The 21360-nt window shown below is 47.2% G+C and overlaps 1 protein-coding gene and 1 pseudogene across 2 annotated transcripts in view; one reads left to right on the top strand and one right to left on the bottom strand.

The window, feature by feature from the left end:
* The window catches only part of TCF7L1 (transcription factor 7 like 1), a 159477-nt gene extending 151627 nt beyond the window's left edge, over positions 1 to 7850 (bottom strand). For both annotated transcript variants that reach the window (XM_041754249.1, XM_041754250.1), the window contains exons 1-3: positions 7586 to 7850; positions 7439 to 7502; positions 7100 to 7227 (exon numbers count right to left, since the gene is read on the bottom strand). In XM_041754249.1, coding sequence (XP_041610183.1) covers positions 7100 to 7227; positions 7439 to 7502; positions 7586 to 7849 — 456 coding nt within the window. In that variant the 5' untranslated portion in view covers position 7850. The remainder of the gene's footprint in view (positions 1 to 7099; positions 7228 to 7438; positions 7503 to 7585) is intronic.
* A 10927-nt stretch (positions 7851 to 18777) lies between these two features.
* LOC121490402 lies at positions 18778 to 20715 on the top strand (annotated as a pseudogene).
* Positions 20716 to 21360: the final 645 nt, after the last annotated feature.

Below are 21360 nucleotides of genomic sequence, written 5' to 3'. Positions count from 1 at the left end.
CTCTTTTAAGCGGCCAGCCTCCTTTCCCATCCCAATTATCACATCCCAGTATCTGCCCCTGACAGCAAATGAGTTGTGTTTTTTGTTTTTGTTTTTTGTTTTTTTTTTGAGTTGTGTTTTGATTCCCATCTTTGCCCTCCTTCAAATAAGCCAGCTGCAGACATTTAAAAAAAGAGGAAACATTTCCCAGGTGTGCCCTATCTTTCGATCAGTGCACAATGTTTCATTATTTAAATGTAGCTAAAAGGTTCCCAAAGTTTTTGAGTTTTCTAATGGGGTACAGACGAGCGGCTTGCACTACCAAAATGTCCAGGACTCTCACCCTAGCCAACTGGCCCTTGGTTTGAGAAGACCAAAGCTATCTAGCCATCCAATGCACTTGCCCCTCAATTTCTGCCAACTTCACCTCTGCATTTTTCCACATTCTCATCTTCAACTCTTGGTCTACTCTGTAAAATTGGGAGAACATGTACTGCTGAGTGTCCTTCCATCAATGAAATAAGACTGCCTTCTGGGATCCCTGGGTGGCTCAGCAGTTAAGCAACTGCCTTCGGCCCGTGGTGTGATCCTGGAGTTCCAGGATCGAGTCCCACGTCGGGCTCCCTGTATGGAGCCTGCTTCTCCCTCTGCCTGTGTCTTTGCCTCTCTCTGTGTCTCTCATGGATAAATAAATAAAATATTTAAATAATAATAATAATAAGACTGCCTTCTTCCCAGTTCTAGCCCCATTGCCTCCTCCTGTCTTCTCCCCCATTCATCTTCCACCCTACCCTCCTGCCCTACAAACAAGCTCCCACTCCAGTAACCCAAATATACTTTGCTCCATGGCCTTGGCTCTTCCTTCCCCCTTGCCACGGCCAAACTTCTTAAATAGGTTGTCCAGAGTCTGGTTTTCAATATCTCCCAGGTTACAGTAGACAGAGGCAGACAGGAGAGGCAGCTTGCCACTGGGGGCATCTGGTGTCAGGTTCTGGCTCAGTGAGGAACCGACCACTCTCTGGGACCAATCCACAGCACAGCATCTGGGTGCCCAAACTAGGAAGTGCTGAGCTAGTATCTCTGCCTCCCTATCTTTATCAACCCCACTCACCTGGATTACTTGTTTTACTGGACACCAGTAACTTCCTAATTGCTAAATTCCCAAAGCTCCTCTTCACTCCACCATCTTCTTGTCCCCTCTCTTTGTGGCATCTGACATTGAGGACTAGCTTCCAGGATGTCACAGGACCTAGGCACTCCTCTTACCTTGGCAAAGGCTCCTTTCCATGCTGCCTCAGTGACTTCTTTCTCTGCTCTGAGCATCCTGTCCTGGCTCCCTTGCATCACCTACCTGCTGCAATTTCAACTATCCACTCATCATCCCCTCAAAACCTATGCATCTCCAATGAACCTTAGCAGTTCCTCCACACAAAAGCCCCTCACAGCCTGTGTGAATTCTGTAATTGCAGAATTAGTTTGTGAGTATCTGTCCGGCATGGGGCAGGCAAAGATGACACACCGGGGCCCCACCTGGAAGAAATCATTTATTTCCCCCCGGGTCACCAAGGCTCAGACAGCAAGGGTCAATTGCAACATCAGTCACTTTCTGCCTCCAGTTACTACCCCTTCCCACATAAACTCAAGCAACCATTCCAGTCTTTCCCATCCTATCCTTCCTTTCCATTCAGACACTTGTGGGCACTTTTCACCCCACCCCAGACTCCTATGAGTCTCCTAATCCTCGCAGCTGCTTCCAGGTCCTCTCCCTCCAATCACTATGATCTAAGTACACATACCACTCACATCACTTGCCAGCATAACTTTCAATTGTCCTCTGCTGCTTCTTGATTAAGACGGGATTCTTGGAGTGACGTTGAAGGCCTCCCATGCCCTGGCCTCTCATCTTTCCAGGCAAATGGAGTAACCTGTATTACCCCAAACAGCCCTGAACTTTTGGTCTCCCAGTACTGGCTTCTACCTCATGATTGGGGTGCAAGATGACTATACTGTTTACATTTTTTATAATTAACAAGAATCACTTTGAACTAATGAATGACTAAGTTTGGGGACTAGTTTGGGTTCTTTGGGTTTTTTTATTTTTATTTTTAGATTTCATTTTTAAGTAATCACTACACCCAGTGTGGAACTCGAACTCACGACCTTGGGATCAGGAGTCACATGCCTAATAGACTGAGCCAGCCAGGCACCTCAGAGACTCATTTGAAACAACCTCCTCTCCCAATGTTCCTTTATCATGCTAGCCCAGAACAACTTTTCTATTTTCTTTGCTCTGAAAATTGTTTTCTGGACTTTACGGACTCTTAACATAGACTTCCTATTAGAGTGGTCTGCGTTAACACCACTTCAATTTTTAAGACTGTAGAGCAAAGGTGGGTTTACTTCATCCTATTTCCCACTGCCCATGGCAGATCCTCCATAAATATCAGATGAAGTTGAAGAGTTATGAATTCATCTTAAAGGATGCCAATCTTAATTTCCCCAGTTGGAAAAGTTCAGTCGACTCTAAATTGGAATATCTAAGTAGGGCAGCTGCATATTTGGATTATTGCATCTTTCAAAGAGTTACTCATCGAAATTATTTTTTAGGTCCCAATTTTTTTGGCAACTTTGCACATCACTGTAAAGCCAGGAACACTACATTAAAGGTTAGATTTTTGTCTCCTAGCCTACCTTCTCAAGAATCCCAAGATGTGGGGCACCTGAGTGGCTCAGTGGCTGAGTGTCTGCCTTTGGCTCAGGTTGTGATCCAGGGATCCTGGGATAGAGTCCCACATCAAGCTCCCAAGAGCCTGCTTCTCCCTCTACCTATGTCTCTGCCTCTCTCAATCTCTCATGGATAAGTAAATAAAATCTTAAAAAAAAAAAAAAAATCCCAAGATGTGAAATCAATGAAGAATGAGTCGAACCTGTAACTTTCTAAAAGTATCTACCCAATGGAAAAAGCCTGATAGCGTTCAAGCACCCACCCCAGAGTTTGTCACCAGTTGTCACCCTAGGAATCCGAGTGCCAAAATTGTAACAACTCAGGCAGGGCCCCTGCAAAAGCTTATTCCATGTAAAAAGCCCTCATTAAACCCTGAGTTAGGGCAGCCCGGGTGGCTCAGCGTTTAGCGCTCCCAGCATGGAGCCTGCTTCTCCCTCTGCCTGTGTCTCTGCCTGTGTGTGTGTGTGTGTGTGTGTGTGTGTGTGTGTGTGTGTCATGAATAAATAAATAAAATCTTTAAAAAAAATAGAATCTTTAAAAAAAAAAAACAAACAACAACAAAAAAAACCCTGAGTTATATTTAGGGGGAAAAAAAGACAAGTTATATTTAGATGAAATGGCTTTACAGAATTTTACCAAAAGCAGCATGTTTATACTGACCTTCCAAAAGAAAAGGATTTACTTATTCGCTTTTACACACAATTCCTAAAGGCAGACAACTTCTCTATCTGTACACAAGGATTTCTGCTGGGGTTCCTTTGTGTCAGTAAGAAAACAGGAGCATCCGGGATACCCGCAAGACTTGCCATGGGCAGCAGTGGGATACGAAGGACTTAAAACAAGCATACATTTGGAGAACAGAACCATCTCCTACAGAAACCTGAGTTGAGCTGGTCAGAAGAAGGCACCAGCAAGTGATGCTTGAGCTACAAGGGAGTAGCTCTTAAATGTAGAAACTGGACCCAAACACCACAGACTCCCTTGGCAATTCTACCCAGAACTGTTCTTTCCCAAAATGTCGTCAGTGCTCATGTCATGGTCAAACTACTCTCTACCAGGTCATAGTTAAGTCGCCAAACCACATTCAGCATTTTCGGGTGGACTCTTACTAATTAGTCTTACACTATTTTTGACACCCACTTTCTTCTGGGTTGGCTTACATTTTCCTAACAAAAAACTAGTCAACAGCACCAAGGTGGTTTAATAAATTTGTGAAGTCTTTTCATGAATGAATATATAATTTCAGGGTGGCTATTTGAAGGAGTGAAAGTTGGTTTGTGGCGGTTATTCATCTCTTCATAGGCCACAGGGTCCCCAGGGCTCCAGAGGAGAATGAATCATGGCTTGGAGGCTTGGCACACACCCCAGACTAAGGGGACCTCTTCTCTAAAGAGCCTCAGGAAGAGGCCACTTCCCACCCTCCCAGCCAAGCCAGAGTGCAGGGCAAAGGTAATGCATGGGGAAGAGATGGCCAGCCCCCAGTCATCCCAGCAGGAATGATGCCAGGGGATAAGGGTGTTGCAGCCCTGCCGCTTGCTATTCCGAGGGTCAATTAACACCCTGAGAACACTCCAGCCAATCCTACTTTTGCTTGTGGCTTGGTATTTCCAGAAAGTGTGAGAGCAGCGGAGAAGTGAAGTCACCCAATTTTATACTACTTACAGGCTTTAGACGAGCAACGCCTAAGGTCGTGAAATTTATTAGTAAAACAGAAAAAGACCCGGGATGCCAAAGACCAGATCATGTATTCTAGGCACCCCCTCCCCCACTTCAGTACCTCCCCCACCCATCCCCAACCCCCTATCTATCTTACATTCACTTTACCAGGCTTGGACCCCAACAGAGGGCCACTTTGTCAGCACCTACTGTTTGCCTACTGTGAGAACCACATTAATTACAACAATATAATCATCCACAGGAAAAGCATCATCTCAACCTGACAGTCCAGACAATCAAGTGCTTAAGTGTTTCCTCACTTGCTTTCCTAAAAACCCATGATGCTCAAGGATAGGGTCAAAATTAGCAGGTTCTACGGGGCTCATCTAACTGCAGGATACTTTCCCAGTACATCCATGAACTTTGTAACCAGACAGGCCTAACGTAGCTCAAGGCAGGCACATAAGGGGCTCAGAAACAACAGGAAATTGAAACTACTTCTGTCAGGCAGTTCACCAGGGAGACATGATTTCCTACAGGAGTGGGACAGGGCAGACTAAGTCCCTGAGGAAAGGCTGCCGGCTAGAGACTCCAGTGTCCCTGGAGGCTTCAAAGGAAGACGGTGACATGGGCCAGGGCAGGGAACAGCTGCAGGAACGAGCAGGGACTGTCAGAGACAGGCAGAAAAAGGTTGGGTTCCCCAAGGAGGGCTCCAACATTCCCAGGCAGCCCTGGATTTGGGAAATCTGGAATCCCCAGCGCCAGGGAGAACTGGCCTGTGAGAGTTCTTAGGCAAAAGAACATGTAAGGTGAAAGCAGGAAGGCAGGGCAGTAGAAGATGGTAGAAAGAAGGGATCGGAAACACACGCAGAAAACCTGTCCCCTGGGGTGGGGGTGGGGAGCAAGCAATGAAGCCAGGCAGTTGTTAGAGTCGCCAGAGTCGCCACTCAAAGAGGAAGAATCAAAACACCCTACGGAGAACTGGATAGGTGGAAGGAATATCCTGCTTGAGGGAAATAATTGGTCATATTTGGGACATTTCTGGTGACTTTATCTGTACCACGACCTGGATCAGTGCTGACTCACAGACCTTAATGCCTCCCAGGCTCCTCTTTCCAGATGTACATCTAATGGCAAATGGAAAAATGGGACTTTGTTAGTATCACCCTCTCACACACAAAGTTCCAGGGACCCTAGCAAAACGGCTTTCAAAACCCTTTGGGAACTGAGCTACGTCGGCCCACAGGAGAAAGAATCAGTGAAAACCTAAACAAAGTAGCTGGAGCTTGTTTTGCTCGACTTTTACTTTAACCACTTTCAATATGAATAAGAAAAGGCACCAGTCAGATGCCCAGATCCAGCTTATATTCAGGACTGCCTGGGGTGCTCTGAAGCAGGGACAAAGCTGCTGGGCTTTCCCTGCTGGAAAGGTGAAGGTGTGTGGTCCCACGCCCCTCTCCCCAGGTAGGAGCGCCCTACCTCCCCTCTCACACCCCTTCCGGCCAGGAGAGCGCCTTCGCTGACCCCACAGCGGGGCCTCCGCTCTCCACCGACCCTGTACCAGGACAGCAGGCAGCGCCCATTCAGCACCAAGCACTTCTCAGCCGGCCCTTTCATTGTGATCATTATTTAGGCATAAACTGAGTCAGTCGGGCCTGCTCCTGAGGCGCCAACGCCTCCCGCCCCCCACATCAAGAACGAACTGCTGGGCACCGGGAAGCAAAGAGAACCACGGCGGTGCGCGTGGCGCCCCAGGGACAGCGAGTCAGAGGCTGACACGCAGTCCCCGTAGATGGGAGCTCTGCCATGGAACCCAGCACCTGGGCAGCCGACCCTGGGACGGGGAAAGGTGGTGCCTCGCGGGCGCACAAAGGCCTCGCCGGCCCAGGGCTGCGCCCCTCGCGACGCGGGGGGCTCCAGTTTAGGGCCGGGGAGGGGGCGATGGAATCCACCCTCATTTGCACGTCGTCTGGGGCCCGGTCAATTTGCTTAATCACGGCTCTAAATGCCAGCGCGCACCACACAATGCGCGCCCATTAACAGGTTTAAAGTGTCGCTGCGCTCGCTTTAAATGAGAAAAGCCGGCAACAAAGGGGGAAAAAGCCAAGTTCCTCAACTTGAAGAATGCCTCGGGTCACCCTCGAAATCATCTAGGCCAGTTTAAAATCCCAAGCTCCGCAGAACAGTTGAGGCCCTGCCCGAAGGCTGGGGGTGGGGAGGGGAGGGGGGGGGTGAATAATCCGCCGCGAACACTGGGTTTCTTAGGAACCGACTCACCGCCGCGCAGTGAAACTGAGGTCGGGGGCTCGGTCGCCAACCCAGCTCCCCCGGCCCGCTGCCCAACTGCCAGGGGAAAGCTGACGGACTTCCAAGGAGGAAAGCGAGACGCCCCCCGCCCCCACCACCACCACCAAAAAAAAAAAAAAAAAAAAAAAGCCGGCACAAATCCAAGTTTTCCCTTACTGCCGGCAAAGAATTTTGGAGGCCAGGGAACACCCCCAGAAGTGGACCCCGAAACGTCTGCCCCGCAAACAGGGAAACGCGAAGGAACTTTGCTTTCATCCCGGCACTGACCGGCGCAGCCGAACCCTGGGCCGCCGCAGGACAGTTCAACTCCCAGCTCCGCAAACACTTTCCGCCCAGGATCCTCCCGGGACGCCCCATCCCCCACCCCATCGCCGAGCCCGGGGCGCATCCCGCGGGCCCCCCCCGCCGCGGCGCAGCCCCGCGGGCACTCACCGTGCGCGCTCCTCCGGGAGACAAGGGTCCGTTGGCGAGGTACGGACTGCTCAGGTCCGGGATCATCAGGAACGGGTACCCGGGGTACGGGGGGCCCTTAAAGAACGCGCCGTCCTGGGGCCTTCTCACTGCGGGCAAGACCGAGGCGGGGGTGAGGCCTGGGCCCCGGGACGGCGCGGCGGCAGGGCCCCCGGGGGGACCGCGCTCCAGGACGGCCGCGGCCGCGGGGGGCGCACCGCGGGGGCTCGGCCGCGGGGCCAGGGGAACCGGGGGCGGCCCGAGGTCAGGCGCCCGGCGCGGCGGGGCCCGGGCCCGGGGGCCGCCCCGACCCGCACGTACCTTCGGCGAAATAGTCCCGCGGCTTCTGGAAGGCGTCCCGGGCGGGCTGCGGGCGCCTCTCCGCCTGCGGAGGAGACACAAAGGCGAGGGCGGGTGAGCGGGCGTGGGGCCGGGGTCCCCCGAGGTCGGCCGCGGGAGCCCCCTTACCTCCGAGTCCGAGCTGCTGCTCTGGTTCTCCGACTCGTTGACCAGGGACGACTTGACCTCGTCCAGGTCCCGCTGCGCGGAGGCGCTGTCGCTGCTCGGCTCCTGCTCCTCGCCCCCCTCGTCTTGGAAGGGGATCAGCTCGTCGTTCGCCCCGAGGTCGTCCCCTCCGCCGGCCGCCCCGGCGCCCGAGCCGCCGCCGCCGCCCCCGCCCCCGCCGCCCCCGCCGCCGCCGCCGCCGCCGCCGCCGCCGCCGAGCTGGGGCATGGTGGGGCCGCCGCTCTCCGAGCCCCTCGCCGCCCGCGCCCGGCCCGGCCCGGCCCGGCCCGGCGCCCGCCCCTCCCTCGCTCCCTCCGGCTCGCCGGCCCGCTCGGCTCGCCGCCGCGGCGGCCGCAGCAACAAAGTTTGACAGGGCGTGGCCCGGCGGGAAGCGGGCCCGCGCGGCCGGGCCGGGCGGGGGCGGGGGCGGGGGCGGGGGCGGGGGCGGCTGCGCTCGGGCCCCTCCGGCAGCGCCCAGCCCAGGGCTCCCCAAGTCGCCGCCGCCGCCGCCGCCGCCGCCGCCGCCTGCTCGGCCGGGGCGTCCCAGCGCCTGGTCCGCCGGGGAGGGGCGAGCGGCGGAGGAAGGAGGGATCGCCGGTCTGGGCAGGGGGCGGAGGGAGGAGCCCCGGCTGCAAGCTGACACCCGCGCGCCGCGCCTCGCCTCGCCTCGCCTCGCCTCGCCTCGCGGAACCCGGAGAGCCCCGGCGCGCACACCCCCGCTGCACTCACTCGCACTCCGCTCGCCACACCTTCCGGGGGCTGCGCCTCCGCGCCGCGCGGGCCGCCCTCGCCCCCCGCCTCGGCCCGACCCGCTCCGCTGCGCCCGCCGCCCCGCCCCCGCCCCCGCCCGGCATCCCCTAACTTTCTTCCGAAGAGCCCCCAGGACTCCGCACCGCTTCCACACCCCCTCCCACCGCATCGGCGCGCCGGCGGGCGGCACTGCCCCCTGCGGGAGAGCTGCGGACGCGCAGACCCGCCGCGGCGGCCCCGGAGCTCGCGACCCCGCCAGCCGGCTCGGCCTCCGGGGTGCGCAGGACGGAGGGTCGGGCAACTTGGCGGCTCCCTGGAAGATCCCGGGCGGCCTTCCGCTCCCCAACCGGTGGGGTTCCAGCGCGTCCCCCCCTAGCCTGGGGTTTTTACCTTGCTCAGGTGTCTAAAGTCACTGGCCACAGAAATCCCAAAGATCGCCTTCGCCCCATAGTCCCGGACCCGGTGCGTAAACCACTAACTCACAGCCTTGGTTTCAGAAACCATTCGGATTTGGTTCGTTGAGAAGGAAAACTGTGTGCCTGTGACCTCAGAAGCCATTCACAAAGCTGCCTCGGAAGCCAAGGAGCATATATAAAAAATAACCCAGCCAGGGCAGCCCCGGTGGCGCAGCGGTTTAGTGTAGCCTGCAGCCCGGGTGTGATCCTGGAGACCCGGGATCAAGTCCCACATCGGGCTCCCTGCATGGAGCCTGCTTCTGTCTCTGCCCCTCTCTCTCTTTCTCTCTGTGTCTCTATGAATAAATAAATAAAATCTTAAAAAAAAAAAAAAGGAAAGAAAACCCAACCAGCCTCATGCTTGGTTGCCTCTTATAATTACATTAACATAGCATCCCTCTCCAGCCAGTTTGGGAAAGTTTTAAAAACTGGATCTCGGGGATCCACAGTGAGGAAGTGTTGGCGAAAGCATCCATTTTAAAAGCAAACTGAGAGGCAGTATGGGAATACCTAAAACTATTTTCAGCACAACTGGCCAGGGGTCTTTTCTCCAGCGATTCCGCCCCCCCCCCCCCACACACACACACACACACACGAACAAAGTCAGAGATACAAGTACAAGAAGTTCAAAGCAGGGAGGTTGAAAGGATGAGTTCTGGGTCTCACAGTCAGTGTATGTGCAGCACCCCGCTCATCAGAATGAGGCCCCTGCACATGTGGATCCTAGAATGATTTTGGAGAAACATTAAATGAAAGTATATATGACATCCACTCTTTCATTTTGTTCTTTAAAAATTAAATATATATGTTTCGGTACAGAAAGAAGTCTGCAAAGATACACACCAAGTTATCAAATACATCTGAGAAAGGGGATAGAAGAGAGCCTGTTTTGTTCCGTTTTCTACATACTTTACTGTTTATCACAACCAAGGATGCCTTACCTCTTTTTACACAATCGATACATGAACAGTCTCAAAACTTCCAAGCAATATCCATGGATCTTGAATAGTATCTTGAGTAAAAAGTAAAAGTCCTTCTGTCCCGCTTTGCTGTACCTCACTCTGGTTAGACACTGTTACTGGTTGGGTGTATCCTTCCAGACATTTTCCCAGGCACATGTAAACACATATACAAACATTCAGATTTACTTTCACATAAATAGAATTATACTGTTCCTAGTAGTGTGTGATATTTCATTTTTACAGGTTTCTAAAAGAAAGCTTTTCATGTGGCCCATAAACATGAAAACCCTACTGTATTAGTTTTCCATAATTGCTGTAACAAATTACCACAAATTTGGTGGCTTAAAACACTGGAAATGCATTCTCTTGCTGTGGTGGAGGCCGGAAGTCCAAAATGAGTTTCACTAAATCAAAATCAAGGTGTTGGCAGGACCAAATTCCCTCCTGGGGCTGTAGGGAGAGTAGTATGTTCCTTGCCCCTTTCAGCTTTTAGTGGCTGCCTGCATTCTGTGAGTTCTCTTCGCTCCGGTACCTGCCTCTGTGGCCACACTCTCTCTCTCTCTGTCAAATTTCTCTCTGCTTCCTTCTTATTAGGAAGGACACTTGTGATCTCATGTAGGGCCCACCCAGATAATCTTGGATAATCTCCTCACTCAAGCTCCTTAATTTAATCACATCTGCAAAGACCCCTTTTCCTTATAAGGTAACATGCACAGGTTCTGGGATTAATACAGGAACGGATCTTTGGGAGGAAGCCATTATCAGCCAGCTGCACCTATCGACCTTGGAGAGATCCAAACTGAAAGAGCACAGAGATAACACGTTTTTCTTCTATCAGATTGGCCAAGGCAGAAAACAGTAACACCCAGCACTGGTCCCTCTGCCGGGAAACACACAGCTGCTGGGCATGACCGTGTGTAACATTTCTGAAGGGAAGTTTGGCAATAGCTATGAAAAACCTTTAAATGCGTATACCTTTGACTCATCTATATACTTCTAGGATTTTACACCAAGAAAGTAACCAGGTGCACGGGTAAACCCTTACAAGTGTGTTCATCACAGAAAAAATGGAAGCAACCTCATTGTTCCCAAATAGGGAATTGTTAAATAAAATCATGATACATTCATTGGATGGAATGCTATGACATTGTGGAAATATGTTTGTCAATGTGGAAAGAGGCTCATCATAGTGAAAGTAGCAGATTAAAATGAATGTATGCAGGGATCCCTGGGTGGTGCAGCTGTTTGGCGCCTGCCTTTGGCCCAGGGCACGATCCTGGAGACCTGGGATCGAATTCCACGTTGGGCTCCCGGTGCATGGAGCCTGCTTCTCCCTCTGCCTATTTCTCTGCCTCTCTCTCTCTCTCTGTGTGTGTGTGTGTGTGTGTGTGTGTGTGTGTGACTATCATAAATTTAAAAAAAAAAAAAAAAAAGAATGTATATAGATTTCATGGGTGCCTAGGTGGCTCAGTTTGTTAAGTACCAGATTCTTGATCTCAGAGTCCTGAGTTCAAGTCCCACATTGAGCTCTATGTTGGGTGTGGCACCTACTTTAAAAAAATTAAATTAAAAAAAATGTAAACAGACTTCTGCTTTCCATTCTAATGGAACATTAATGTCAGACTGGCTTCTCCATCAAGAACCACTGTAAATGCTGGTTAAAATACTAAAGTAAAACAAAAACAAACAAAACCCAGCTGATTCCAAGGCATCAGAGTCAATCAATTCAGCCAGGACTTAAGGAGTCAAAATACCAAAGAGAAGCGAAGTTCATTGAAGTTTATATTTACTCTTTTATCCCTTGAGAGCATTTGGTAATTTGCAAATAATGCAAAGAAGCCAAACAAAAATCAACTGTCTACAGCAGGCATGCTATATCTTCCTGCTTGGTCCATAGGGTCTGTGTGCTAAGAATGATTTTTACATTTTTTTAATGGTTCCCCACATAAATCAAAGAAGGATAATAGTTTGTGACATGAAAATTATATCAAATTCAAATGTCCATGTTGGCAAATAAAATTTTAATAGAACATTGCCATACTAAGTTACATATTGCCTATGGCTGATTACAAACTAAAATGTCAGAGTTTAGTATTGCAGCAGAGACTGCGTGGTGTTCTCATTGTTTTACACCACCACTTTCTACACTACAAAATAGAGATGAAGTGTTTCAAGTGCCATGTACATCACTCAGACCAATTTACAAAACTTGTGGAAAAATAAGGTGTTTATAGCCTGTAGTATTATATTATTCGCCAGCAAGTACTTTGCAGAAAATATTTACTTTCTGCTTTTGGATTCCTTTTACAAAGCATTCATTACCTGAAGAAATTTTTCCCCAGATTGTATTTTTTGGTTTACTATTTCTGGAGGAATGAATATTCCTTCCAGGTGGTCCAAAAGTTGCCTGGCATCTAACACCAGCTTAATATAGAAGTATGTGTTTGAGCACTGTTCATATTGTTACAGTCTGTTCATGATGTATCTGCTGTGGTTCATAATGAATTTTCCCAGCTATGTCATTTAGTCTTTTTGCAAATAAGGAGTTATATCATTTTACGGATGAGTTAATATTTGAGCAAGAGGACATACCCTACTCATTCCATGAGTTTTAAGAATTTTCCCATGTATTAAAAATCCCACTGAATCATCCTAATAAATGGTTATGAAGCATTCTTTGGATTTAAAAATTAAATTTGTGCAAGAAACCCATAGTCCCCGCTGTTCCTAAGATGGAGAACTATGCAAAATCCAAAGTCATGAGGATTTTGGTTTGCATTCAGGTTCTGCTCATTACTATGTGACTCTGGAAAGGTCAAGTTCACATCCTGAAGCCTTGATTTCCTCATCTATGAATCAGGGAAACAGAGCCACGGGTTGCCCTGTCTACTCTTGATTTTACAGCCAAATCAGCTGTCAAGGACACTTTTGGCCTAATTTCCAATTGGGGAGATGTGAAATATGAGGTAGAGGAGAGGTGACAATCTATCAGCATAAGTTTTATGCTTCCATGTCTTCCTCTACCAAGTTCACTTTCCTTTTCTATTTACTATGGACTTCCCAGCTATTGATCACTTTGAGTTATTGTTCTCAGCAAAATTACATATGCTTTATTTTCCTTTTCTCTCTGATTTTGAAAGAGGAGGTGGCACTCTAGTACCTTCCTTTTTTTTTTTTTTTTAAGATTTATTTATTTATTTATTCAGAGAGAGCGAAAGAGAGGCAGAGACACAGGCAGAGAGAGAAGCAAGCTCCATACAGGGAGCCCGACGTGGGACTCGATCCCAGGTCTCCAGGATCACACCCCGGGCTGCAGGCGGCACTAAACCGCTGTGCCACCAGGGCTGCCCCTAGTACCTTCCTTTAGTAGCAGCTTCAAAAATATTCCACTATTGGGGCACCTGGCTACATCAGTTGGTGAAGTGTGCCACTCTTGATCTCAGGATTATGAATTTGAGTCCCTCACTGGTGTAGAGATTACTTAAAAATAAAATCTTTTTTTTTTTTTTTAAGATTCATTTATTTTTTAGAGAGAGAGCAGCAGGGAGGGGCAGAGGGAGAGGGAGAGAGTGTCTCAAGCACACTCCGTGCTGTGTGAGGAGCCCAATGCAGGGCTTCCTCTCATGACCCCAAGATCATGACTTGAGCAAACCAAGAGTCAGACACTTAACCAACTGCGCCACCCAGGCACCTCCAAAATAAATTTTTTTTTTTCAAAATAAAATTTTTAAAAAGAAAAGTATTCCAGTATCTCAAAGTGGGACATATCCGGTTTTGATAAAGGGAGTTAATTTTTGCTACCATAGCCCTATGATTAACCAAATTCCAATATAAACCTTCCAATCCCAATTCTTGTCATCTTTTGGATTATTCTTTTCTTTATTTCTTTAAAGGAGGCTCCACACTCAACATGGGACTCAAACTCACAAACCTGAGATCAAGGGTCACATGTTCTACCAACTAAGCCAGCCAGGTGTTTTTGGGGTTTTGGGGGGTTTTTAAATAGTGTTTATTACTATTTTTCCAAATTATGAAAGAAATTTTGGTGCCACCAAAAATCTGAAATGATAGTTACTAAGCAGTAAGCAGTGCTATTTTCTGGAGGTAAACTGATAGGGCACTTTTTACCTTCTACATTTTGTGCATGTATGTATGTGTACATGTGTGTATACATGTATTAGGTTCATAAAATATATATATATTGAAAAAATTCTGCTTTATTACAGAAAATGGACAACTCACAAAATGTTGAAAGCATGGTGAAAGAGAAAAGGATGCAAAAGTGTGTTGCAGAATTGATGTGGACAAGACACATTTGCCATGGCTGGCACTGTACACCAGTTTCCATCTCACACATTGCTGGTCTTTTTTTTTTTTAAGATTTTATTTATTTATTCATGAGACACAGAGAGAGAGAGAGAGAGAGAGAGAGAGAGGCAGAGACACAGATAAGACAAAGAGAGAAGCAGGCTCCATACAGGGAGCCAGATACGGGACCTGATCCTGGGACTCCAGGATCACACCCTGGGCCGAAGGCAGATGCTCAGCCATTGAGCCACACAGGCGTCCCGTATTGCTGGTCTTATACACTGGCTGGTGCTGCTGCCCTGCTGCCCTACTCCCCAGGGGAGCACCACCAGGCTGCAACCACCAATGCACCAAAAAGCATGTGCCATGATTCTCCTTCTTTGCATTATTAATCTCTGATTCAAGGGTGATTCAAGGTGAATGTATCTGTTTGTCAAAGTCTAGATCATATATCCTATGGCACGGCTGCAAGGAAGAGTAGGAAAATGAGAGCTAGAAGAGCAGTTTTAGGTCAGGTTGTCAGGAACCAGAATCTGATAAGATTTGTGCTCAGATTTATTGGGGAATGATCTCAGGAACACTATCTGCAAGTGAGGGAGTGAGGCGGGATTAAGTTCAATGGAAAAGTTGAACTGCAAAGCAGTCGCAACAGAGAACTCAGTCAATCCCACAGAGAGCTCTAGAGCTGGAATATTCTTTTAGACTTACCCCAAATTGAGGCAAGAGGCCAGACCTTTGTTCTCTTGCACTGAGTAGTTATTGAATATGGGCTACCACCAGAATGGGGCCATACTCTTCGGCAAGCCAACTCTCCTTCGCCCAGAGCAATTTCTAGGGAAAGATTCAGCGGTGAGCCAATGGGAGCCAATACTGCTGGTGGCTGAGGAAGTGAGCATCTCAGTCCTTAAAGGGGGAATTCTATGTGGCACACCACAGCTTCCACTACAGCCTATCCCTTGCACCATTTGGATCTTCTTCCTTTCTTTAGTCCGTTCACTTCATCTGGGAACAGCTTAATGGTTCTGAATGGTTTCATTTCCTGGGAAAACTTTTGTGAGAAAAGTTAGCAGGATAAACTACAGCCCTCACTGCTTTAGCTCATCTCATGTCACAGTCTCCCTCCCTAATACACATTCCAGTCTAGAATTCTCACCTTCAATCTAGATGGCTTATCTGATGGATGGCCTAGACCCTCAGTACTGGAGTGGCCTGAGCGCATCATCAACCGTACTTTTCTTAGACTGCAGCTGCTTCCTTTGTCTATTTACCATAAACATTAAGCATTAAGCATTAAGGAAAAAATATTCCTAAGCATTAAGGAAAAATTCCTAAGCATTAAGGAAAAAAATATTAAGCAAGGAGTAGAAAGATTTTTCAGTGAACCACTCGGGTGCAAAATGCATTCTTTCCTACCTGGATTGAGTAACAGCAATCCTATCTCCTCATGATCACAATCAATTAATTACCCATGACAAGATAGTTATTTCTTTTCTTTCTTGCTAAGACTCATGTCATGAGAAACCCAAAGTGACTGGGCAGTAGCTTTAGGGAACTTTTACTCCATCCCCTAGAGGAAGCAATTTCCTCTGGGAAACAGGAGCTCCAGAACTAAACATTGAGGGGACCGAAGGCTCAAATTTCCCAAGTTGGTCAGTGGAAGTGATGAAAGTGGAGTCATGTAGTTTGTCTGTTTGGACAATACACCATATAATGGTTATTGATTTAAGGTGTGTATTGCATCCTGGAGGATGATGTCCCATTCTTATTGAGCATCATCTCTCATATGGTACCTCAGCCATACCTTCCAAAGACTATTCCATCACTTTATTAGTCCAGAAGCTTTTGGGTGACCTGGTATATGATAGGACCTGTGATCTCTTTATCATATTGCCCCATCTTCCTTCCTGTAAATTGAGTTTCTTGGGCCAGAAGTGATGTTATGCAGAATTAATTCCCTACTGGTAGATCATTTCATAAGTCCTCAGATAGGTTATTCCCCAAGGCACTGTAGACAGAAAAGCAAGCAAGACTAAACCCACGACATGTATTACTTCTAGTCAAAGGGAAGGAAGCAACACTCCTTTCAGAGGGGCCCAATAATCAGCTTGGCACCAAGTGGCTATTTGGTTTCCTTGAGGAATGACGCTACAGTGGGGACCCAGCATTATTGGCCTCTGTTGCTGGCAGGTTTGGGCACTGCATAGCAGTAGTAGCTAGATCAGCCTCAACGGGTGGAAGCTCCTTCTTATGTGCCCATTCCTTGTCTCCAAACATGCCACGATGACTATTCCACTCCTGAGCCAACTGTGTCAGCAGTGGGGCAGATTACAGAGTTTGGCTGACGGTAACCTGCCTGAATCACTTGCCTGTTTAGTTGTCTGGTGGCTCTTCTGTGGGTGGATGCTCTTTTATGGTCAGTGAAATGCAATACAAAAATATTCACACTTTTTGCCCACTTCCTTAGGTCTCTCCATATGAGGCACTGGCAAACTTAAAGCCCACAGACCAAATCCACCCAGGGCCTGTTTGTAAATAAAGTTTTATGGGAACAAAGCCATGATCGTTTATTTACATATTGTTGTTTAGGGCTGCTTTTGCCCTACAGCAGAACAGAAGAATTGTTTCAACAGCCATGATATGGCCTATAAGTCTAAAACAATTGCTCTGATCCTTTACATAAAAACTTTTGCAGACTACTGATCTACTTGTTTCTTTCCAAGACCTTGTCCCCAATTTCCTTTCAGGTTTTTGATAAATTAAGCCATTTGACACTGCCTTCAACTCTGTGTATATTTTTATCTTTGGTCACTTCTCTTTCTACACAGAGTAGATGACTAGATGTATCACCCAAAGCTCTCACAATTGAAAGGACCTCCCCCAGATATTTTTTCAGGGTCATTCCTGAGTAAGACAGTAGTCTGCTTTTGGCTTATACCCACATATCAAGGCAATTCACCCAAGAATCAACCTCAATCCTTTGCTCTGTCAGCTTGTAATCTCAGGAAGAGGCATCAGGTCATCAGGGCATCAAGGGAGGATGAAACCATGGTCTATTTGCTTGAGTAGCTTACTTTGGCCTCTGGCCCCACTTGATCTGTACTACTTAAATTTTATAATGGATTGCTGTTAGGTTCACTCAGCCTTATGACTTAGCAGGTCTGAGAGACCAGCTCATGATGGGCAGTTCTGGCCACATGGTCACTTGATGTCTCAGAGTCATTATGTCCCATCTTTGTTATGGTCCACAAGTATTCCAGGAGCTGTTTATAGTCTTGGACTTGCCATATACTCCTCATAGGTCTTCTTTCTCCATAGAAACCTCTACTATCACAAAGTCTCCTGGATTACATGATCCAAGTGGCAGGATTGCTTATGATGTCATGTGAATCAGGTGTAGAGACTTTTTTTGTCTTGGGCTCCACTTGATGTTGTCAGCCTTCCATGTGACCCAATAAATAGGTTGGAGTAGTTCTCCCCAGTATGAAACATTCTATCTCCAGAACTCAAAGAGGCTAGCAAAGTGTTGTGTCTCCTTATCAGCGGACCCCTAAACCCTTTATTAATGTGGTAGGCCCTAGAATCTAGCTAGGATTTAAACCCCCTTCTTTGGAGAGCATGGACAACAGACTTGCCATTTCTTCCTCACATGGTCCAATTAACATGATATGCTGTCATAGTGGACCAAAGTCATGTTCTTCAGGATGTTCAGATAGTCTAGATCTATTGGGACTATATTATGATGGTGTGCTGAATTTAAAATGTGTTCACAAACTCAGTAGAGCACGCAACTCTTGATCTTGGGGTTGTAAGTTTGAGCCCCATATTAGGTGTAGAGATTACTTGAAAATAAAATCTTAAAAAATAAATAAATAAAATAAAATTTGTCCTTCATACTCCTTGCTTCAGGAGGTAGAACCTAATTTCTGTCCCCTCGTAGATCACCTGTTCTCAGATGGTCCCACAGAATCAAGCATTAATTACCTATTGTGGTGGTCAGTTCATCAATGCATCCTTGTACTGGCTTTCTCTGTTTCTCTGTTTCTCTCTTTTATTTTTAATTAAATTTTTTTTAATTTAGTAAACTCTACATCCTGTGGGGTTTAAACTACACCCCTGAGATCAAGAGTCATGTGCTCTCACCCCTGGGTCCAGGGACCTAGGTACCCTTCCCTGTCTCTGTTTCTTTCTTTCTTTTTCTTCTTCCTTTTCTTTTTTTTTCTATTCTTTCTTTCTTTTTCTTTTTCTTTCTTTGTTTCTTTCTTTTTTTTTTTTTGTTTAAAGATTTTATGTATTTGAGAGGGGGAGAGAGAGAAGGAAAAAGAGAGAGAGAGAGCATGAGTGGGGAGAGGGGCAGAGGGAGAGAGAGAAGCATACTTCCTGCTGAGCAGGGAGCCTGACATGGGCTCCATCCCAGGACCCCGGGATCATGACCTGAGCCCAAGGCAGATGCTTAACCGACTGAGCCACCCAGGTGCCCCCCCATTTCTTACTTCTCTTGTTCCCTGGGCTCACTTTCCCCAAAAAACTATCTGCACACAATCTTTTGTCTACTTTAAGGAAGACCTACAAGATAATATAAAAAAGGGGCATGCTGAGGAGGAACAGCTGTTGACCCGGCGGCCTCAGCTCCGGCATATCGGTGGCTCCCATGCTCTGCCTCTCCGCCGGTGAAGATGCGACCATGGCACTCCAGGTCACCAGGAACACCAAAGTTAATGTTGAAAATAAGATGAAGATCAGTTGGCAGGGGCAAAGTGGGTGCCTCTGGCCTCTGCTGCAGCCTCCAAGCCTGGCCTGAGGCCAAGAACTGCCCTGGGAGACATTGGTAACAAAGTCAGTGAACAACCAAACCACAGGCCAAACTGCCTCTTAAAAAGGAAGCAAAAACTTCGGTTCCTGGCTAAGTCATCGCTAAAAAAAATACCAAAGCCTCTGGAGAAGGCACCCAAGCCTGTCCCTGTACCTGTGCCAGAACCAGAGCCGGAACCTGAGCCGGTTAAAGAAGAAAAACTTGGGGGATCCCTGGGTGACTCAGTGGTTTAGCGCCTGCCTTCAGCCCAGGGGCATGATCCTGGAGACCCGGGATTGAGTCCCACATCAGGCTCCCTGCATGAAGCCTGCTTCTCCTTCTCTCTCTCTCTCTCATAAATAAATAAATAAATAAATAAATAAATAAATAAATAAATAAATAAATAAAATCTTAAAAAAAAAAAGAAGAAAAACTTGCCCAAGCCTGTTTTGGTTGATACTCCCTCTCTAAGCCGGATGGAAACATCTAGATGTGCCCCTGCAGAAGAATATCAGTGTCAGGCTTTCTCTGATGTAATTTTTTAAAAATTATTTATTTATTTATTCATGAGAGACATGCATGCACAGAGAGAGAGAGGCAGAGACACAGGCAGAGGGAGAAGCAGGCTCCATGCAGGGAGCCCAATGCGGGACCCGATCATGGGTCTCCAGGATCACACCCTAGGCTGAAGGCGGTGCTAAACCCCTGAGCCACCCAGGCTGCCCACTCTCTGATGTAATTCTTGTGGTGAATGATGTAGATGCAGAAGATGGAGATGATCCAAACCTTTGTAGTGAATATGTGAAAGATATTTATGCTTATCTGAGACAACTTGAGGCAGAACAAGCAGTCAAACCAAAATACCTACTGGGTGGTGAAGTCACTGGAAACACGATTGCCATCCTAATTGACTGGCTAGTACAGGTTCAAATGAAATTCAGGTTACTGCAGACCATGTACATGACTGTTTCCATTATTGATCGGCTCATGCAGAATAACTGTGTGCCCAAGAAGATGCTGCAGCTGGTTGGTGTCACTGCCATGTTTATTGCAAGCAAATATGAGGAAATGTACCCTCCAGAAATTGGTGACTTTGTCTTTGTGACTGACAACATTTACACTAAACACCAAATCAGACAGATGGAAATGAAGATTCTAAGATCTTTATTTGTAAAATGGTCTGGGCTGCCCTCTACCCCCTGCATTTCCTTCGGAGAGCATCTAAGATTGGAGAAGTTGATGTTGAGCAACATACTCTGGCCAAATACCTGATGGAACTATCTATGTTGGACTACGATATGGTGCACTTTCCTCCTTCTCAGATTGCAGCAGGAGCTTTTTGCTTAGCGCTGAAAATTCTTGATAATGGTGAATGGACACCAACTCTACAGCATTATCTGTCATACACTGAAGAATCCCTTCTAAACGTTATGCAACACCTGGCTAAGAATATAGTCACAGTGAATCGTGGGCTTACAAAGCACATGACTATCAAGAACAAGTATGGCACCTCTAAGCATGTTAATATCAGCACTCTGGCACAGCTAAATTCTGCAGTGGTTCAAGATTTAGCCAAGGTTGGGATCCCTGGGTGGCGCAGCGGTTTGGCGCCTGCCTTTGGCCCAGGGCGTGATCCTGGAGACCCGGGATCGAATCCCACATCAGGCTCCCGGTACATGGAGCCTGCTTCTTCCTCCGCCTGTGTCTCTGCCTCTCTCTCTCTCTCTGTGACTATCATAAATAAATAAAAATTTAAAAAATAAATAAATAAATAAAACCATTATTTAAAAAAAAAAAAAAGATTTAGCCAAGGCTGTGGCAAAGGTGTAACTTGTAAACATGCATTGGGGTATTGCAATATTTGCAAATAAAATTGGCACCATGTGCGGTCTGTGCATATTATATGTTACCTTTACTTACTTTTAATAAAGTTTGTGGTCCTTTTTAACATCTTATACCTTAAATATATATATATATATAAGTATATATATATATACTTATATATATACTTATATATATACTTATACTTATATATATACTTATATATATAAGTTGGCATAATTCATACCTGATTTTATATAGTTAACTGCCCAACCATTGGCATCTTATCTTACTTATACAGAAATATTGAAGTTAGGAATAGTGCTACTACCTCTACTATCATTTAACAGGATTGTGGAAGTATTAACCAACACATACATAAGAGAAAGAATTTTAGAAAAGAAATATAATAATGGAAAAGAAGGGAGAAAAGGATCTATATTTAGGAGCTTACCTGGCAGTCAACAGATCTGTCTTTTGCTTCAAGAGTGTTTAGATGGAACATATCTTCAGAATCCCCTTCTTTCTGCCTTGGAACACTTCAATATCCTCTCCATTCCCAACCTCAGGACCATCTTCTCATCCATCCCCTTTCTCCCACAGTAGCTAACACCATTTTTTGTTCTTAGCTACACATATTGCCAACCAACCTGA

The sequence above is a fragment of the Vulpes lagopus genome, chromosome 5 (genome assembly GCF_018345385.1).
Source record: "Vulpes lagopus strain Blue_001 chromosome 5, ASM1834538v1, whole genome shotgun sequence".
In the NCBI taxonomy this organism is placed as follows: domain Eukaryota; kingdom Metazoa; phylum Chordata; class Mammalia; order Carnivora; family Canidae; genus Vulpes; species Vulpes lagopus.
Note: the sequence above shows the minus strand (reverse complement) of the source record. Positions and strands in the feature narration are given on the sequence as shown.